This window comes from Gadus chalcogrammus, chromosome 12, assembly GCF_026213295.1.
Source record: "Gadus chalcogrammus isolate NIFS_2021 chromosome 12, NIFS_Gcha_1.0, whole genome shotgun sequence".
Classification (NCBI taxonomy): domain Eukaryota; kingdom Metazoa; phylum Chordata; class Actinopteri; order Gadiformes; family Gadidae; genus Gadus; species Gadus chalcogrammus.
The window spans coordinates 17666630-17686020 of record NC_079423.1 but is presented as its reverse complement, the minus strand read 5'-3'; the positions used below and the strand labels follow the sequence as shown (position 1 = coordinate 17686020).

At 51.6% G+C, this 19391-nt stretch overlaps 2 protein-coding genes across 5 annotated transcripts in view; both read left to right on the top strand.

Moving 5' to 3' along the window:
• farp2 (FERM, RhoGEF and pleckstrin domain protein 2) overlaps positions 1 to 12468 on the top strand; it is a 39854-nt gene extending 27386 nt beyond the window's left edge. For 2 of the 4 annotated variants that reach the window (XM_056603225.1, XM_056603227.1), the window contains exons 15-27: positions 809 to 898; positions 1279 to 1412; positions 1732 to 1813; positions 2818 to 3055; positions 3889 to 4019; positions 4548 to 4616; positions 4704 to 4793; positions 6291 to 6373; positions 6463 to 6581; positions 7010 to 7173; positions 9175 to 9282; positions 9829 to 9980; positions 10661 to 12468. In XM_056603225.1, the coding sequence (XP_056459200.1) occupies positions 809 to 898; positions 1279 to 1412; positions 1732 to 1813; positions 2818 to 3055; positions 3889 to 4019; positions 4548 to 4616; positions 4704 to 4793; positions 6291 to 6373; positions 6463 to 6581; positions 7010 to 7173; positions 9175 to 9282; positions 9829 to 9980; positions 10661 to 10742 (1542 nt within the window). In that variant the 3' untranslated portion in view covers positions 10743 to 12468. Of the gene's footprint in view, positions 1 to 808; positions 899 to 1278; positions 1413 to 1731; positions 1814 to 2817; positions 3056 to 3888; positions 4020 to 4547; positions 4617 to 4703; positions 4794 to 6290; positions 6374 to 6462; positions 6582 to 7009; positions 7174 to 8688; positions 8829 to 9174; positions 9283 to 9828; positions 9981 to 10660 lie in introns of those variants that run through there. The other 2 variants (XM_056603226.1, XM_056603228.1) reach the window with 2 other exon arrangements.
• A 408-nt stretch (positions 12469 to 12876) lies between these two features.
• Positions 12877 to 19155, top strand: boka (BCL2 family apoptosis regulator BOK a). The gene is made up of 5 exons (XM_056603231.1): positions 12877 to 13201; positions 13412 to 13731; positions 14430 to 14558; positions 16449 to 16612; positions 19023 to 19155. Exons 2-5 carry the CDS (start codon positions 13506 to 13508, stop codon positions 19146 to 19148), a joined length of 645 nt encoding a protein of 214 aa, XP_056459206.1. The 5' UTR covers positions 12877 to 13201; positions 13412 to 13505; the 3' UTR covers positions 19149 to 19155.
• The last annotated feature ends 236 nt before the right edge of the window (positions 19156 to 19391 follow it).

Here is a 19391-nt window from a genome sequence, read left to right as displayed (position 1 = left end):
GACCCCCTCGCCCCACCAACACCTCCCCACCCTGCCCCCCTCGCCCCACCAACACCTCCCCCCCCTGACCCCCTCGCCCCACCAACACCTCCCCACCCTGCCCTGTCCTCGCTGCCTCCTTGACCCCCCCATCAGGGCTGCACCAACCTCACCTCATCTCACCCCCTTGATCCCCCCCCCCACCCTGACCCTACATCATTCTGCCCCCCCCCCCCCCCCCTCACCCTGACCCTACATCATTCTGCCCCCCCCCCCCCCCCCCCCCCCCCCCTCACACTGAGTTCACCGGCTCTACTTTGTATTTATTTTATTTTACCCGCTTTATTTTCATTCTGGGTTCTGGTGGGAATGTGGTTAAACTCGAGAGGTTTGGACCTGGTGTTGTGACCCCCCTCCCTCCCCCTCCCTCCCCCCCTCCCTCCCCCCCTCCCTCCCCCCTCCCTCCCCCTGAGGCAGTGCTCTGGAGCCACAAGACGCCCGGTGGGAGACACACAGGAAATTAAAGTTCAGCTCTGGTGTTATCGTTCACGCAGCGTATCTCACATTCCCCCCGCCTTGGTTTACATTGGAGGGCTGCTTGAATACCAATCTTATTCTCTTCCTCTCTCTCCCTCCCCCTCTCCTCCTCCCTCCCTCTCCATCTCCCCCTCTCCTCCTCCCTCCCTCTCCATCTCCCTCTCCATATCCCCCTTTTCCCCTCCCCTTCCCCCTATCTCTCCTCCTCTCCTCTCTCCTCTCTCCCTCTCCCCCCCTCTTTATCCCTCTCCCTCCCCCTATCTCTCTCTCCTCTCCTCTCTCCCCCTCTCAGCGGTACCCAGCTGATAAAGCGTATTTCATCGCCAAGGAGATCCTGACGACGGAGCGGACGTACCTGAAGGACCTGGAGGTCATCACCGTGGTGAGGGGGGGCTTTTCCTTCTATTATGGGATGGCATTCTCCACCCTCCCTCACAGTTAATTTCAAAGAGCTTTATTGACATTGCCCGAAGCACGAACAGTCAGAAAACTTAACCCTCACCCTACTGAAACATTTCACTGTAGCGTGACTATTATTCTATATTAGTATATTATCCATTAGTATCAGCCTTTATAATCATCATAACGTTAAACTCCAAGTTTTGAGAGGTCTACTATAATCGTGTGTGTGTGTGTGTGTGTGTGTGTGTGTGTGTGTGTGTGTGTGTGTGTGTGTGTGTGTGTGTGTGTGTGTGTGTGTGTGTGTGTGTGTGTGTGTGTGTGTGTGTGTGTGTGTGTGTGTGTGTGTGTGTGGCCCCCCAGTGGTTCCGCAGCGCGGTCATCAAGGAGAACGCCATGCCGGAGGGCCTCATGACCCTGCTGTTCTCCAACATCGACCCCATCTACGAGTTCCACCGCGGCTTCCTGAAGGAGCTGGACCAGAGGCTGGCCCTATGGTGGGTACCACTGACCCCTCACTACCCCTCACTCTCCCTAGGTTCAGTACTGGACCAGAGCCTGGTTCTAGGGTGGGTCCAGACCACGTTCACTATGTTTGGTTTGCTGGTTGAGGTCAGCTGTCCTGGCCTCAGGCTGGCTCTATGATCGGTAACACATACCCAGCTCACCATGAAACCTGTTTATCCCTGGTTTTGGGTCAGCTGACCCCAGGGCCTGACCGTGCGTTGGTACGATGAGTCCTCCCGTTACATGAATCCTGTTCAGTGAACCCTAATGTTTATCAGCAGCGTTAACGTGTCACATGACCTTCCTCAGGGAGGGGCGCTCCAACGCCCACGTGAAGGGCGACTACCAGAGGATCGGGGACGTCATGCTGAAGAACATGACCGCGCTCAAGGTGAGACTCTGATTGGTCCCCACGGTGACCGCCCTCAAGGTGAGCCCTCTGATTGGTCCCCACGGTGACCGCCCTCAAGGTGAGCTCTCTGGTTGGTCCCCACGGTGACCGCCCTCAAGGTGAGCCCTCTGATTGGTCCCCACGGTGACCGCCCTCAAGGTGAGCTCTCTGATTGGTCCCCACGGTGACCGCCCTCAAGGTTTGCCCTCTGATTGGTCCACACGATGTGTGACGTCATTCTGAAGAGCATGACCTGATAAGGTCACATGCAAAGTGGGACGGCGACCAATGGCGTGAGTCTGTAGCTGACCATGTGACCTCCCGTGGTCCTGCTGCGGCTGACGTTAAACACACCGCTGCTCCACCTTTAGCGGGTCCTCCACCCGCTGGTCCACCTTTATCCAGTCCTCCACCAGCTGGTCCACCTTTAACCAGACCTCCTCCACCCGCTGGTCCACCTTTAACCAGACGTCCCCCAGCCGCTGGTCCACCTTTAACCAGTCCTCCACCCGCTGGTTCACCTTTAACCAGTCCTCCACCCGCTGGTCCACCTTTAACCAGACCTCCTCCACCCGCTGGTCCACCTTTAACCAGACCTCCTCCACCCGCTGGTCCACCTTTAACCAGACGTCCTCCAGCCGCTGGTCCACCTTTAACCAGACGTCCTCCAGCCGCTGGTCCACCTTTAACCAGACGTCCTCCACCCGCTGGTCCACCTTTAACCAGACCTCCTCCACCCGCTGGTCCACCTTTAACCAGACGTCCTCCACCCGCTGGTCCACCTTTAACCAGACGTCCTCCACCCGCTGGTCCACCTTTAACCAGTCCTCCACCCGCTGGTCCACCTTTAACCAGACGTCCTCCACCCGCTGGTCCACCTTTAACCAGACGTCCTCCACCCGCTGGTCCACCTTTAACCAGACCTCCTCCACCCGCTGGTCCACCTTTAACCAGACCTCCTCCACCCGCTGGTCCACCCTAACCCAGCGCCCTCTGACCCCTAGGAGTTCACGGGCTACCTGCAGAAGCACGACGAGGTGCTGACGGAGCTGGAGAAGGCGTCGAAGCGCGTGAAGAAGCTGGAGACGGTGTACAAGGAGTTCGAGCTGCAGAAGGTGTGCTACCTGCCCCTCAACACCTTCCTGCTGAAGCCCATTCAGAGGCTCATGCACTTCAAGCTCATCCTGGAGCGGCTGAGCAAACACTACCCCCAGGACCACCCGGACCACCACGACTGCAGCGGTGAGGACCCACACACACACAGAGATACACACACAGACACACACACAGACAGACACACACAGACATACACACAGACACACAGAGACAGACACTACCCCCAGGACCACCCGGACCACCACGACTGCAGCGGTGAGGACACACACACTCACACACACACAGAGATACACACACAGACACACACACAGACAGACACACACACAGACACACACAGACACACAGAGACAGACACTACCCCCAGGACCACCCGGACCACCACGACTGCAGCGGTGAGGACCCACACACACACACACACACACAGAGACACACACACAGACACACACACAGACAGACAGAGACAGACACTACCCCCAGGACCACCCGGACCACCACGGTGAGGAGAGAGACACACACAGACACACACACAGACACACACACAGACAGACACACACAGACACACACACAGACACACAGAGACAGACACTACCCCCAGGACCACCCGGACCACCACGGTGAGGAGAGAGACACACACAGACACACACAGACAGACACACACAGACACACAGACACACACACAGACACACACAGACACACACAGACACACACAGACAGACACACACACACACACAGAGACACACACAGAGACACACACAGAGACACACACAGAGACACACACAGAGACACACACAGAGACACACACAGAGACACACAGAGACACACACAGAGACACACACAGAGACACACACAGAGACAGCCACTGAAGCCCACAACACATTCCATTCCCATTGCCTCCTGATTGGTTCTCATCGACCAATCTGGGGCTCGGACTCACGGTTCTGTCACCCCATTGGCTGCAGAGGCGCTGAAGGAGGTGGCGCAGATCGCGGCGCAGCTCCAGAGCAGCCTGATCCGTCTGGAGAACTTCCAGAAGCTGACGGAGCTCCAGAGAGACCTGGTGGGGGTGGAGAACCTCACCTCCCCCGGCCGGGTGAGTGCCGTGACGCCCGCCCACCACTAGAGGACGCTGAGGAGCCGGAACGGAGACGTTCTTCTGTTTATTCACTGATTCATAACGAGATAATGCATCCATGTGAAGTCGTGTGTGTTTCCTTCACTGCCAACTCCATGTCTGCATCCAACTCAATGAGCATGAATTCCTTCATCGATTCATACTAATTACTATTTACTATTCTAGTACTTAGCATGGTGTAGCGTCTTATCCTAGCTATCTTGAGATACGGGGAATGGGTTAACCTAGCAATTGTTAGTGCTTGGTTCTTGTTTCTATGAACATTCTTACTGCACTGACAGCGATATATTGTTGGTCTCTTTCTTCAGACAAATATACTTACTGAAAGTCCCTTTGGCTAAAAGCGTCGGCTAAACGCCCTAAATGTAAATACACAATGCTAAGTACGATTTTTCACAACTAAGGCTGTGAGTTGAACTCCTTCATCCTGCCCTCTGTGTGATCATGCCGCTCTAACGGGTGATGTTTGTTCGTCTGCTCCTGCAGGAGTTCATCCGGGAGGGCTGTCTGTACAAGCTGACCAAGAAGGGTCTCCAGCAGCGCATGTTCTTCCTGGTGCGTGGAGAGCGCCTCCTCCGTCCGCACATCTGACTGATGAGAAGCTTCTCCCCGTGAGGTGACCCTGTTCCTCTCTCTCCTCAGTTCTCAGACATGCTCCTCTACAGCAGCAAGGGCGTCACCGCCACCAACCAGTTCAAAGTGCACGGACAGCTTCCTCTGCACGGCATGATCGTGAGTGAAGAACGTTCTTCTCTGACCCTCTCTGAAACAGGACCGCAAATATGTTTAATCAAACACACTTTACCATCTCTTCATTTAGGCCTCGAAGCCTGAACTTGATGTTCTCGAAACAATCTTGCACTACTTTACTGAGGGGTGGATGACTTCAATTATAGTTCAGTTGTTTTTGCCTGTTGTCTGAAAGCTAATAAGGTAAAAGATGTTACTATTGACTATTGACCCCGGTGTGGTATTGCTGCAAAATTGGCTAAATCCATTTGTGTGTTACCTTTCAGCGAAGTAGAATAGTGACATGGGGCGACAACCAATGATTAACTACAGGAAGAACATGTCAGTCCAACCTGTATTTGAACACATTGATGTGGGTTAATATAGGTAGCAGCTAGCGCAGTGAGCAGCCAGAACAGGTAGTGGCTAGCACAGCTAGTGGCTATCACAGGTAGAGGCATGCTAGGCTAGGCTATGCTAACATAGCATGTGTGTGTTTTACTCCCGGACGCAGATCATTGTGCTGGATGCACCGGTAAGACACACCCACACACGTCTATGCACACACCTTTACACACGCACACGCCTAACAGGTATCTCAAGAATGATTTTCATGGAGTCAACCCTGGGGTGTGCTTGAATTCATAATCAGATTGTAAACTCTTTAGAAGAGCTGTAGGCTCTGCGGGGGGGTGAGTTATAGTATTTTCCTAAGAAGAGGGCTCGGTTCCTGAGAAGAGCTGTAGGTTCTTCAGGGTGGTGAGTTATGGTATGTTCCTAAGAAGAGGGCTCGGTTCCTTAGAAGAGCTGTAGGTTCTTCAGGGTGGTGAGTTATGGTATGTTCCTAAGAAGAGGGCTCAGTTCCTAAGAAGAGCTGTAGGTTCGGCAGGGTGGTTGTAACCAATTCATGTTATGGGTTTGTTCACACTGCCAGAGCTGTACCTGAGCCAGCCAAGAGAAACACTTGGACAGAACACCGATAGACAGACCTTGAACCGGCTGGTCTGGTCAGTGTGTCCTGACATTTGAAACCAGTGCTGCTGCCACCTGCCTGATAGTTCCGCTTTGGTCCGACCAGAGACCTCTGCAGTAGCCCAGGTCTGACCGTAGAGGGCGCTGAACCACTGGTTGGATTTCTCGAGTCAAAGGGCTCTTTACACCTTGACCTGATTAGGAGGATAACCTGATTAGGAGCCACACCGCAGGCAGAGATCTCAGATCAGTGTCGCTCTGAGCTCTAGATCTCGTTATCGTGAAGGCCTGCCTCCTCGTTTAAAGGAAACGATTTGGCCCCCCTGAAAGCTGCTCCCCTCACGGCCCTCCCACCTGGGCCCCTTAAGGTTCCTTCCACCTGGGTTTGGCAAAGGTTTTTCTCCTGGTCCTTTTCGAGGGCTTGGGGTTAGGGGACATGAGTTGATCACATTGTTACATTTTACATTTAGGGCAATTAACAGACGCTTTTATCCTTACGTTAAGTACATGGTGGCCTCTGTCCTCCAGGTGGACGAGAGTGAGAGCGAGTGGTCCGTCCCCCACTGCTTCACCATCTACTCTGCCCAGCGCACCGTGGTGGTGGCGGCCAGGTCAGAACCGGATCGTCTCACTCACCAAGTCTCTTCAGAGGAAGACTGAGGAGCACCTGCTGAACGTTGTGTTGGGTGTCTCCCTTTAGTTCCAAGATGGAGATGTCCAAGTGGATCGAGGATCTGAACACGGCCATCAACATGTCCAAGTCGTCCAACGACAAGTCGGACATCTTCTTCGACGCGGGGATGAGGGATCGCTCCAACCGTAAGACCGTTGGTTGACCTCTGAACCCGGGAGGTTCCCTTTGATGGCTTTCACTGTGTTGTGTCACATGGACGCCTGTTGTATGACAAGACGGTGTGCTTCTGCATTCCTGGGGAACGACGCTTAAAGTGACCAAACACTAGAACCAACGTCAGCCAATCGACGTGATGGAATATCCCCATGTGCTAATTTGGGCCAATCGGAATCACGGCTGTGTGCCATCACATTTGAGCCGATAGAAACCCAAGAATTAAGGGAGTAGCTCTTTGTGATTGGTTGGTGATTTAAGTGTTTGGTTGCTCTTTGGCTCCGGATAGGCTGTCCAGATCCTCCTCCTTCAACCCTGCCCCCCTTCTCCATATATCCTGCTCCTCCTCCTCCTCCTCCTCCTCCTCCTCCTCCTCCTCCTCCTCCTCCTCCCCCTGCAGGGTCCTCTGACGAGGTGTCGGTGGAGCAGGAGTCGGAGGACGAGATGAGCTCCTCTCACGGCTCCCTGGACAAGCAGGCGCACCACCGCGCCAACACCACCCTGCACGTCTGCTGGCACCGCAACACCAGCGTGTCCATGTCCGATCACAGCCTGGCTGTGGAGGTACTCCTCCACCCCCGCCTCCTCCACCCAGGGGCAGCAGCCTCATACTAACGCACCCGCCTCCTCCACCTCCTCCTCCACCCAGGGCCAGCAGCCTTATAGCAATGCACCCACCTCCTCCACCCAGCAGTCACACCGAAACACGCCCATTCCTCCCCAACCTCCTTAAGATAAGATAGTCACCCTTAAAGATCTCCCCAACCCCACCAAGATAAGGGATCATGAGAACAAGATAAGGCTTCCCCCACCTCCACCCCCGTGGTTCCACCCGTCACGTGGGCTCCCTCTGCTCATGGACCCTCTGGGAGGGGTGGGGTCCGATCCGATCAGCCTCCACCCGTAGCAGCGGGGCGGTGTGTGCGTGTGGAATGCTGCTCCTCAATGTGGTTAAGCCGGTGGCGCTCGGAGCAGAGACACAGAACGACCTGCAGCCGCGGGGCGGGGGTAGGGGTTGAACAGATGACATCATCACCGTGAGACAAGAGACCACGTGACTCGAGGCCTCGAAACCTCTTGGAACATGTGGCCGCGTTCACACAGCTGAGGTGGATCCTTGTCCTCTGCATCGTCTGAGTCACCGCTGATCCGGGAACTAACCCCCGTTCTCCTCCACCACCTCCTCCCTCTCCTCCACCACCTCCTCCCTCTCCTCCACCACCTCCTCCCTCTCCTCCACCACCTCCTCCACCACCTCCTCCCTCTCCTCCACCACCTCCTCCCTCTCCTCCACCACCTCCTCCCTCTCCTCCACCACCTCCTCCCTCTCCTCCACCACCTCCTCCCTCTCCTCCACCACCTCCTCCCTCTCCTCCACCACCTCCTCCCTCTCCTCCACCACCTCCTCCCTCTCCTCCACCACCTCCTCCATCTCCTCTCTCCTCTCTCCTCTCTCCTCTCTCCTCTCTCCTCTCCCCTCTCTCCTCTCTCCTCTCTCGACGACTGATCGCGCCTGGTGTCTCCTCCTTCTGATTGGTCGACCTGACCGTGTCTTAACCAGTTCTAACCACTTCATCCTTCCCTCCTTCTAGTTTCCTCTGGATGTTTTAATCACTTCCTGCGGAACGTAAACAGAGCCGCTGCGGCCCGGCTGGGTTTCCTGACTCTAACCACCTCGCTTCACAGATGTGATGATGACCATCTCTGTGTTCTTCTTTTGCTCTTCCTCTTGTGTTCGCACCAGCCTGACACAGAGTACTAACACACTAACGTTGGCCTGTCTCCCCTCCCGTCTGCCTCTCGCTCTCCCTCTGCCTCTCGCTCTCCCTCTGCCTCTCGCTCTCCCTCTGCCTCTCGCTCTTCTTCTCTCGCTCTTTCTGACTGTCTCTGTCTCTCTGTCTCTCTCTCTCTCTCTCTCTCTCTCTCTCTCTGTCTCTCTGTCTCTCTGTCTCTCTGTCTCTGTCTCTGTCTCTGTCGCTCTCTCGCTCTCTCTCTGTCTCTCTCTCTCTCTCCGTCTCTCTCTCTCTCTCTCTCTCTCTCTCTCTCTGTGTCTGCCTCGCCCGCCCGCCCCCTCCTCAGTGTACGGCTCTCCGTCCGTCTCCCCCGAGCTGCCCCCCCGCTACCTACTGGGCCAGGGGCAGCGACCCAACACCATCACGCACGTGTGCTGGTACCGAAACCAGAACCTCTCGCTCACTGATTACCTGCGCATGACCCAGGTACCCACGCCAGGGGCAAGATCTCATTAGGGGCCAAAGCTCGTTAGGGGGCAGTGCTCGTTAGGGGCAAAAGCTCGTTAGGGGGCAGTGCTCGTTAGGGGCCAGAGTTCTTAGGGGCCAGAGCTCGTTAGGGCCCAGGGCTCGTTATTGAAACCTCCGCCTCACTCTCGACTCACTCACTTGCACTCTCACACCAACTCACCCACTCACTCACTCACACATACACAGCTACATGCTCTCTCACTCATTCTCACACGCACACACCTTTCACAATCTCAGTGATTACGCAGCTTAATGCCTCGTGCCCTTTCTCAGCCCTTCAGTGTTTTGTTTCTGACCCGTCTAGAACCAGCTGTCGGGGTACCTCTTGAGGAAGTTCAAGAACAGCAACGGCTGGCAGAAGCTGTGGGTGGTCTTCACCAACTTCTGCCTGTTCTTCTACAAGACCCACCAGGTCAGACCTCCGTGTTATGTTCTCATTGCTCTGTTATCAGCAGGCTGCACTCGATTAGAGAGCGACCTGTAGTAACCCTTACCCATGAGTGTTGGATCAGTGTTGAGCTCACTGTAGAGGCAGTGCTTGCATGCTATTATTTATTATTATCATTATTCAGTTATTTAGAACAGTTGTTCTCAAATGTGGGTACTCAAAACCCCTAGGGGCACTTTGGAGTACTGCAGGGGGTAACCAGAAATGTTCCCAAGAAAAAAAGTTGTAAATTTCTCTTTTTTTTCCCACAAATGTTTGTGCTGACGGGGGTACTCGGCTGAAAAAATATCTAAGAGGAGGTACACTAGTACAATATAATTGAGAAGCACTGATTTAGAAGACGCTTTGACCTGAATTCAGATTCTTTCAACGGTCATTCAGGAGCAGGTAGGTTAGATGGAACGTCGGGGATCGAAACCCGGACCTTTGGGCTGGGAGTCCCACCCCCTGCAATGTCCGCCCGTACAAAGTCCTCGGTCTGAAGTAGCCTGGGCCTTTGTTTGTGTGCAGGATGACTTCCCATTGGCCAGCCTCCCGTTGCTAGGCTACACGGTCAGCACCCCCGAGGAGGTCGACGGGATCCACAAGGAGTACGTCTTCAAGCTGCAGTTCAAGTCCCACGTGTACTTCTTCAGAGCGGAGAGCGAGTACACCTTCGAGAGGTACCCCCCCCCCCCCCTTTTACTGGTGTCACTGTGTTTCTTTGGACCAGTGTGTACTGGTGTCTCTCTGTTTGGAACAATGTGTACAATTTGGAACAGTGTCTGTCTGTTCGTCAGTCCGTCATGTCGGGTTCTGTTGAGGCCTGTGTGTCTGTCTGTGTTATGGATGGTGGCTCTCCGTCCTCCTGGGAGTTTATGTGATGACGTCTCCTATGAATCACGTTATGGAGCGTGAACTTCCTCTGACCCCCCCCGGGTACAGGGGTCTGGTCCCCAACGTGTAAACCTCTATCTATGTACTGACTAGAGTCCCTCTATGTACGTAGTTACTCTAATGTAACTCACTGCGTCCCTCTTATCTTCATCACTTGTGTTTGTTTAGAAACAGAGGCAGACATTCCTGAATGCCTGTCTGTTTCCCACGGTCTTATTGTCTGTCTGTCTGTCTGCCTGTCTTGCTCTCTATCTGTATCAGACTCATACTGTCTGTCTGACTACCTGTCTGTCTCTAACGCTCGGACTCCCTTTCTGCCTGCCTGTCTGACTACCTGTCTGTCTGACTACCTGTCTATCACCTGTCTGTCTGACTACCTGTCTGTCTGACTACCTGTCTATCACCTGTCTGTCTGACTACCTGTCTGTCTGACTACCTGTCTGTCTGACTGTCTGTCTGTCTCCAGGTGGATGGAGGTGATCAGGAGTGCAGCTGGGAGGATGACCCTCCTCGTTCCCAGAGTCCCCGCCGAGCTCAACAGGAAGTGACACGCCCAGCTCAACAGGAAGTGACACGCCCAGCTCAACAGGAAGGGAGCCGGACTGCTGGGGGTGATGAAGGGATCAGGGTGCAGGGGGGCCCCCCGGACGACCATAAAGACTTTGGAACCACTGGGCTCACCCACTGGGTGCCACCGCTGGCTGAAAGGACCCTGGGACGTTCTGAAGAATACATTCTACTCGCCTTGTGTAGAATAAATGAGTGTTTATTCAGCTGTGTCCTGAGTGAGGTTTATTCCCTCGTTATCGAGGGGTTAGGGCGAGGTGTGTATCGAGACGGTAAAAAGGCAAGTGTGATACTCAGGCTGGGAGAATATGGAGGCATATTGGCGTCACTAAGCTTCTTATTATATCGTGGGAGCAGCATGCTAACGGGAGGTGGGCATTTTGCATGCTAAGAGACGGTTGGCATATTAGCATGTTGCATGCTAAGGGACGGTTAGCATGCTAGCATGTTGCATGCTAAGTGGCGGTTAGCATGTTAGCACGTTGCATGCTAAGTGGCCGTTAGCATGTTAGCACGTTGCATGCTAAGTGGCGGTTAGCATGTTAGCACGTTGCATGCTAAGGGACGGTTAGCATGCTAGCACGTTGCATGCTAAGTGGCGGTTAGCATGTTTGCACGTTGCATGCTAAGTAGCATGTTAGCACGTTGCATGCTAAGTGGCGGTTGTCATGTAGAATGGCGGGAGAGTTGGGCGCAGTGAGGAAGAGGAACAGAAGGTTGAGAGGAAGGTGCGTGGAGCACACCAGTGTCCTCGTTTAAGGGCAGAAGTGAAAGTGTGTTTAGAAAGTTAAAGTATCGTCGACGGAAGAGGGATCAGCAGAGTTGAGGGAGGGTTTGAGGGAAGTATTCAGGCCTGCTTCAGTCTGAAGTGGTGGAAAATGTACTTGTTTTTCCTTACCGTTGGATTATTTTCCGACGGACAATGCATAGTTGGGTCGGTTTTGGAGAGCAAACTTGTATAGGCTAGAGTAGAGATGACATTACCACCGATAGTATATCTGTTTGATTTTTTCATTGCATTGTTTTTCAACCTTATTTAACTGTTAAGGCCAGTCTTTTGTGTGAAAGGGAGATGTATTTTTCTGCTTATGGAGCAACGGTACATTAATGAAGGGATTCTGCTGAAGATGCATCAATCGTCTGGGAGATGGATGGGGATCAATCAGCAGGGCTTTGCTGCCAGAGTAAATAATCAAGAGTTTACTTTATGGCTTAACTTGTAATCCAGTTCAATGTTCTGGTGCTCTTTACCTATAAAGTTGTTCATGTCTTTAACCTCTTTAATTTATTGTTTGTTGAGGGTCTGTGTGGAGATGATGTGATGACAAACTAAGCAGTTTTTCCTTCATGTTTCTTGTCGATTTCTGATGAAGTGAAACAGAGACGAGACATTTTACCCGCCATATAAAAGGCGGTTAAGATCTGAGGTCTTTGCTCACAGCTGGATGCCGAATGACGTGAACCACTGTATTATTAGGATGTTTCAATGAAAACTGGAATATTTCATTGTGTGTGTGTTATTTGCCTAGCTGGTGTATAATTAACACCCTAACCAAACCTTCATCTCACCTCGGCTGAAGTTCTCAAGCATCCAAACTTTTGTAAAATGTTTAATGATCTTGTGATCTGTTGTCATGCCTTGTGTTACTGCATTGTTCAGCAAATAAAATAACGTTTTTCTCGCAGCTCCTCAGTTTGATGTTATAATTAATAAGGATGATTCTGCAGGATGGCTTCACCTAGGGGTCAAACAATATTTGCGGGCAGGAGGTCTGTGAATTACATGTGAATACATTCTAAAAAGGTCGGTTTGCCATTTTTGCAAACGTCACTGTTAAACAACCGAAATATCCACAATGAAGTGACTAAACAGGACTGACACTTGGGGATAGATGGTGGTCTTTGTTCACTCTCTCTGATCCGGACACAAAGCCTGACTTGCCCAGACAACTCTAGCGGGGAGGGACCAGATTATCGGATTAATTTCCGAGGTAAAAGCCGGTTTGTTTTCGACCGAAAAAGGGTGTGGTGGAATCCAGTATTCTGGTCAATGTCCCTGGCTCCTGTCGATGACGACTGGTTTTTATTGTTGCTCGGCGAGGTTCAGTGCCTCAGCCGTTGGGAGAACCCGAGTCCTTCATCAGAAACAGCGCGCGTAACTTTACGCGTAGGCGTGGTCGACAAGCAAATCCGCGCTGAACTCCGAGCACCGAGTCCACGATGTAGTTAATGAGCCGAGGAGGGCGGGGACCGTGGGGGTATCCCCGCCTCTCAGGGCTCACAATGAGCTCCCTAGAAGGAAAGGCTGCAAGGCTAGACCAGACGGATCACACCTCCAGGACCAAAGTCCGCTCATAGCTTCTTAATGGACCAGCGGACGACACATTGATCATCCAGTTATAATATTGACCATCACGTTATATGTGGACTGCTAACCACGGTAAGGGGGCTTTATTGATGGAGTGGGCTTCTGCGTAATCTTGTGGTGAGTTCATAGCGCTTTGGATCAGCAGCTGTGGAATCCCGCAGGACTTTGCACATAACTTCAACCAATCCATCATAGCCTAGTTGGTAGACTGCTGTCGGCATATTGGACATGCTTATGGGTTGTTATGTTGTTAAACGGTTTGAATTCCTCTGTATCCCGCAGGGGATTCCTTGGAAATCTCTCCTTGTGTCGGACGCGGTGTCGGGGGGGTGGGGTTTGAGGCGGACCGACACCACCTTATCCGGATGAAAGTGGCATGGAGATGCTCCGTCGCTCCTCGGTGTTCGCGGCCGAAGTGATGGACGTGTTTGACCGCTCGCCCACCGATAAGGAGCTGGTGTCCCAGGCGAAGGCGCTGTGTAGGGACTACATCCACTCCAGACTCAACCGGGCCGGTATCGGCTGGACCAAGCCGGACCACGGGCTGTCTGCGTCGGGCGGCAGCGCGCTGGGGGACACCTCGTCGGTCATCCTGTGGCTAGGTGAGTCCACCCGGCGGGTGCTCACTTTGGGCGTCCAGGATCACTTAGGGGTCAATCAGAATGTGAAACGGTTGCATGTGCCACCCACTCACCCGCAGACTTACATTTAATGTATTTATTTACTCATCCAAAGCGACTTAAAATGGTTGAATGCACTTATTTTAACTTGCAACCCAGAATGTGCCAAGAGTCCGCTAAAGGAAGTATAATTTTTTTTTCATGGTCCAAGATGCAGACTTTGATATCCATAAACGATGGGCAATAGAACTAGATCTAACACGTTCAAAATATTACGTCGTTCATCGAGTTGAAGAAGTCATAACGCTGAAAGCTGGAGTAGGCATTAGAGAGAACCGGCCCGAGTGAGCTGGACTCTGACTAATCGCACCCCTCCAAAACCACTCGCCTCACCATTCCTGGATCTTTGGTGCAGCTTTAAAAATCCTGTTTACCGTCCAAAACACATTTCCTGCTCATCTTTCCAGTAACCGTTGAAGTAAACGATAACTTGTTGTTTCTGCTGTGATTCATTCCCCTCTAACCTACCTGACTCTGTCTTCGATTAGTATTGTACCTGTGTTGATTTAGCCTTCTTTCAACCGACAAATACCACATAGAGATTCAGCCCCTGATCTATCCGGATGGGAGAACAACAAAGGGGCCCATGTTGAAAACGTTGTTGTCGTTGTTGTTGCTAGGTGATGAGCTGGAATACCTTCGCCCGAACATCTACCGTAACGTGGCGAAGCAGCTGAACATCACCGTGGCGTCCGAGAGCATCGTGTCCGACGCCTTCCTAGCCGTCGCCGCCGAGATCTTCTCCACAGGTACGTCTGGAGGAAGACACCCCTTAACCCTTAACTAAACACACCTTTAGCTGTAAGGACCCTTTACTAAACACACCTTTACCTGAAAGGACCCTTAGCTAAACACACCATTACCTGTATGGATCCTTAACTCAGTAACACACCTTTAGCTGATGGACCCTTAACTAAAGACACCTTAACCTGTGTGGACCCTTAACTAAACACACCTTTACCTGTATGGATCCTTAACTCAGTAACACACCTTTAGCTGATGGACCATTAACTAAAGACACCTTTACCTGTGTGGACCGTTAACTAATTAAATACACCACCTCTCCCTTAATAGACCCCGTAAGGGAACCATTTCTCTCGGCTATTTTCTAACATAAGACATTAGGGGTAATGGTGTAACGACCCCTGACCCCTGTCTGCTCCGCGACTCCCTGTAGAGCCACTGCTGAACGAATAAACAGTACAGAGAAAGAAGAGAGCGACCCGTCTGGGCACGCACGCACGCACGCACGCACGCACGCACGCACGCACGCACGCACGCACACACGCACGCACACACGCACACCTGAGAACACTTCACTTTTATTGTGTAGGAGCGCACACTTCCCCTCCGGGGGTGAACGGAGGCTGCTTTTGTTTGGTTTCACTTTATCCGGCTTACGGGAATTAAAGTTAAGGGGGGTGGGGGGGGGAGGGGGGCTGGAGGGCCTCTCCTTATAAGGTAAACTGTTCCTCTATGTGGTTTGTCATGACAACAGCTGTGACCCCACCCTGGAGCCAGCACAGAGGAGATCACACACACACACACACACACACACACACACACACACACACACACACACACACACACACACACACACACACACACACACACACACACACACACACACACACACAGACAGACACAACACACAAACACAGACACACACATACACATGCACACACGCGCACACAGTCCCTGAGGAGAAAACAGAGAATTAGGACCCAGCATAACAAAGAGATAAACTAAATAAACACACTCACTCACAAACACTTTCACTCACTCAATCACTCACTCACACACACACACACACACACACACACACACACGCTTACTTACTCACTCACTCACTCACTCACTCACTCACTCACTCACTCACTCACTCACTCACTCACTCACTCACAGAGTGTTTTGATTGGCAAAATAAAAGCATGATAACTTTAAAGTTGCATTAGTTATTTTAGAGTAACTTTAATCACGATTAAATTAACTCAAGTTTCCTTGGCACAAAACTGGAAGCCAGCACAGTGTTGAATTTAAGTTGTCCTGGAGGTGAGATCCTCCTTGAGGAAGTTGTGGAGGAGAGCAGATTAGAGCTTCAGCCTTATCAAACCAAAAGCACGCTCTTATTTTGAAACAAAAGTATGCTAGTAAACAGCAAACCAACATTTCCTGAAACACAGAAAAACAAGTCAAATGAAATAATTGAACTGAAACCAAAACTATAATCATAACATTTTAACTATTTTGGTGGATGTTGTTGCATTGTTTATTACTTTGTGTGCTGTGTGTTGATGTGTGTGTGTGTGTGTGTGTGTGTGTGTGTGTGTGTGTGTGTGTGTGTGTGTGTGTGTGTGTGTGTGTGTGTGTGTGTGTGTGTGTGTGTGTGTGTGTGTGTGTGTGTGTGTGCCTGTCTTCATCCATGTGTGTGTGTGTGTGTGTGTGGGTGTGCATCCTCATCTATGTATGTGTGTGTGTGTGCTTGTTCATCTTTGTGTGTGTGTGTCTTCATCTATGTGTGTGTGTATTCATCTATGTGTGTGTGTTTGTGTGTGTGTGTGTGTGTGTGTGTTCATCTATACGTGTGTGTTCATCTATGTGTGTGTCTTCATCTATCTGTGTGTGTGTGCCCCCCCCAGGTGTGACGTGGGGGAAGGTGGTCTCCCTGTACGCGGTGGCGGGGGCTCTGGCGGTGGACTGCGTGCGTCATGGCCACCCCGCCATGGTCCACACCATCGTGGACTGCATGGGGGAGTTCGTCCGCAAGAGCCTGATCCCCTGGCTGAAGAGGCGCGGGGGATGGGTGAGGAGAACTTAATTACATCCTCAATTAGATTCAATTACATTCAATTGTATTAGTATAGCCCTTAATCACAGGGACAGTCTCACAAGCTGTATATCTATGACCCCCCCCCCTAACTCTAGACCCCCTGAGGGACAGAAAGAGCTCCCTTAATTCCATTACTGGATCATTTACATTCAGAATCTATAATTATTATGATATACATTTGTATTGTTGTAGTTAAGCGTCAATGCATCCATGTTTTCTCGATCTGGTAGCTTGAACACATGACGTAGGTCAGAGATGACATGTTTCCCGTTCTGACTTTCCTCCTCCGACGGTTAACGACCGCAGCGTAACACTGCAGTGTTTGAAGTTCTCTGCCTGTGTAGTAAATTAATGTCATGTGATGGTATCGGATCGGCACATAGACTTGCGTACTCGACGATAACCGATACAGCATTTAAGGCGTTATCGGAGGAATTTCCAATACTGGCATCGCTGTCGGACCAACTCTACAAAAAACAAAACCGCGTCTAAGACCCTCAACAGTGCAGGGTACAGCAGTCCGAGAGGAAACCAGGTTAGGGATGGAGCAGACGGGGCTGCTCAAAGTGCTTTCTCAATGCAATAACAAGACTACAGCTCAACAAAGTGCATTCCAGACTCCCAGAGAGCCTAGCACAAATCAGCCAGGGTTTACAGAGGAAGATGTTTATAGTTTATGGAATGGTTTGGGTCAGGAGGGAATCAAAGGGTTTACTGGATCTGTGCTGCCAGGACCCCGGACAATGGGGCGACTCTGTGAAAGATAGGGGGGAGTACTGATACACTAACGACTATAAAGAGCTCCCACAATATTAACAGATCCCTTTTTGCTCAAATAGTCCCCCATGTATAATTAATTTAATTTCCAAAGGCTCTTAAATCATAGCTGCTCCAAAGTATTTTTACTTTAGATTTGAATCCCACGAGTCCACAACAGTCTATAACAGACTTACAATAATAACCTCCTACAGACATTCCCCATAATTCTGCTCTTTGAAGTTGGAGTAATTGTTCAGACCGCAGTCACCTGACCTCCAGTAGGTTCATCATCTCATCTTCCCATTTAGGGTCCTAGGAACGCTGGGTCAGCTGTGAATCTCTTCCCCCCCTGATCTAGGTCGCTTTAGAACTCTGGCTGCCAAAATTAATTAATCCTTTACTGACTTAGCATGGACTCAAGCAGACCGCATAGCTTATCAATGCCGTGTTTGCATAGCTCTGGATCATTTCACGTCTATCGTGAACACCATATTAAGTCAGAGAGTCAGAGAGTCTCTGTTAGATGAGGAGAACAGATGAGTGGATCCACAGGCGGGCTGGGGTCCAGTGCTGTTGGTCCAGACCATCTGTTGCTGAGCAGCAGGGCAGAGAGGTCAGAGCGGCCGCAGTGAAACATGGAAACACGGGTCTGTCTGGGGAGTCATGATACGTCATCGCTCTCTCCCAAGACCCTCCCTGATTGATTCAATGCACCGGTTGCCCTGTGTCTCTCTGTGTAGACGTGTGTCAATTAGTGTCCCTGTGACTAACGAGGGCTAATGAGGGCAGGGAGTTGTGTAACCAGACGGAACACAGAAGGTCTGTCTGTCCGTCTGAGACTCTTCTGTCAGCACCAGTGAGGTCATTCGACTCACTAACCTGATTGGTTAGTTCTCGTCTTTCAAACGAACTGACACTTGATTGGTTCGTTTTTTCTAGCCTCATGAGATCTCTAAGAACATGATTGGTTGGTCAGTTCATGTCCTACACCGAACTCGATCCTGATTGGTCAGTTCTCCCGGACACAGGAGGCCAGGAGGGGAAGGGTGGGATCGGGGCTGTGTCAGCAGCCTCCTGCTGTCGGCTTTATTACCTGTGAGAAGGTCCCAGGTGTGGTGGAGGGCAGCGCACCTCACCTGGCCCGGTCACATGACCTCACATGACTCTCAGGTGTTCCAGAGCAGGAGGACATTTTAAAAGTACAGCTAATAAACATTAGGGAGCCTGCCTCGAATGGGAGCTACCAAATGGAGTTGGACAACATATAAGAATGTTTGGAGAACTGTTTTCAAATGTATGTAAAGTTAGATTTGTTGAAAGTAGCACGCTGACAAACAGTTTTTTGATCAACCCCAAACTGTTTTTCAGTGACGTATCTTCTAACATGCTTCTATCACAGCACGGTAGATCAGACAGCCTTTTGAGATGCTTTAGTATTTAGTATTTCATTTGAATGCACGTTGTCATTTCAAGATTCTAACAACAGACAGTTGGCACCATCCGGAGCGCCTCTCAGTGACTCTGATGCTCCAGGTATAGGGCTGAGGGGTGGGGTACACTGATCAGTACCTCCGTGTCCTGGGTCCTCTGCTTCTGACTGCTCCCCCTCCGTCCCCCTCCCCAGGTGGACGTCACCAAGTGTGTGATCAACACAGACCCCAGCTTCAGAGCCCATTGGCTGGTGTCGGCCGCCAGCACCTGTGGCCAGTACCTGAAGGCGGTGGTGTTCTACCTGCTGAGGGAGAAGTGAGCCCAGCTCCAGGGCACTGCGGCGCTGAGAGGACTGGGTTTGGTCGGTCGGCCAGCTGCCAGCCTCCTGGGAACGGGAGCATGTGTTTGGATACGTTTACACCAGAGAACCTGCTTGTTTACATGGACGCACCGCGACGTGTTCAAACGCTCACACTCCTGGATCTGCCTTCTCTCCACGACTCTTTTGGACAGCATTTGTGTTGACTAAGACGTTTGGGAACCGCATGAAATAATCGGTTTG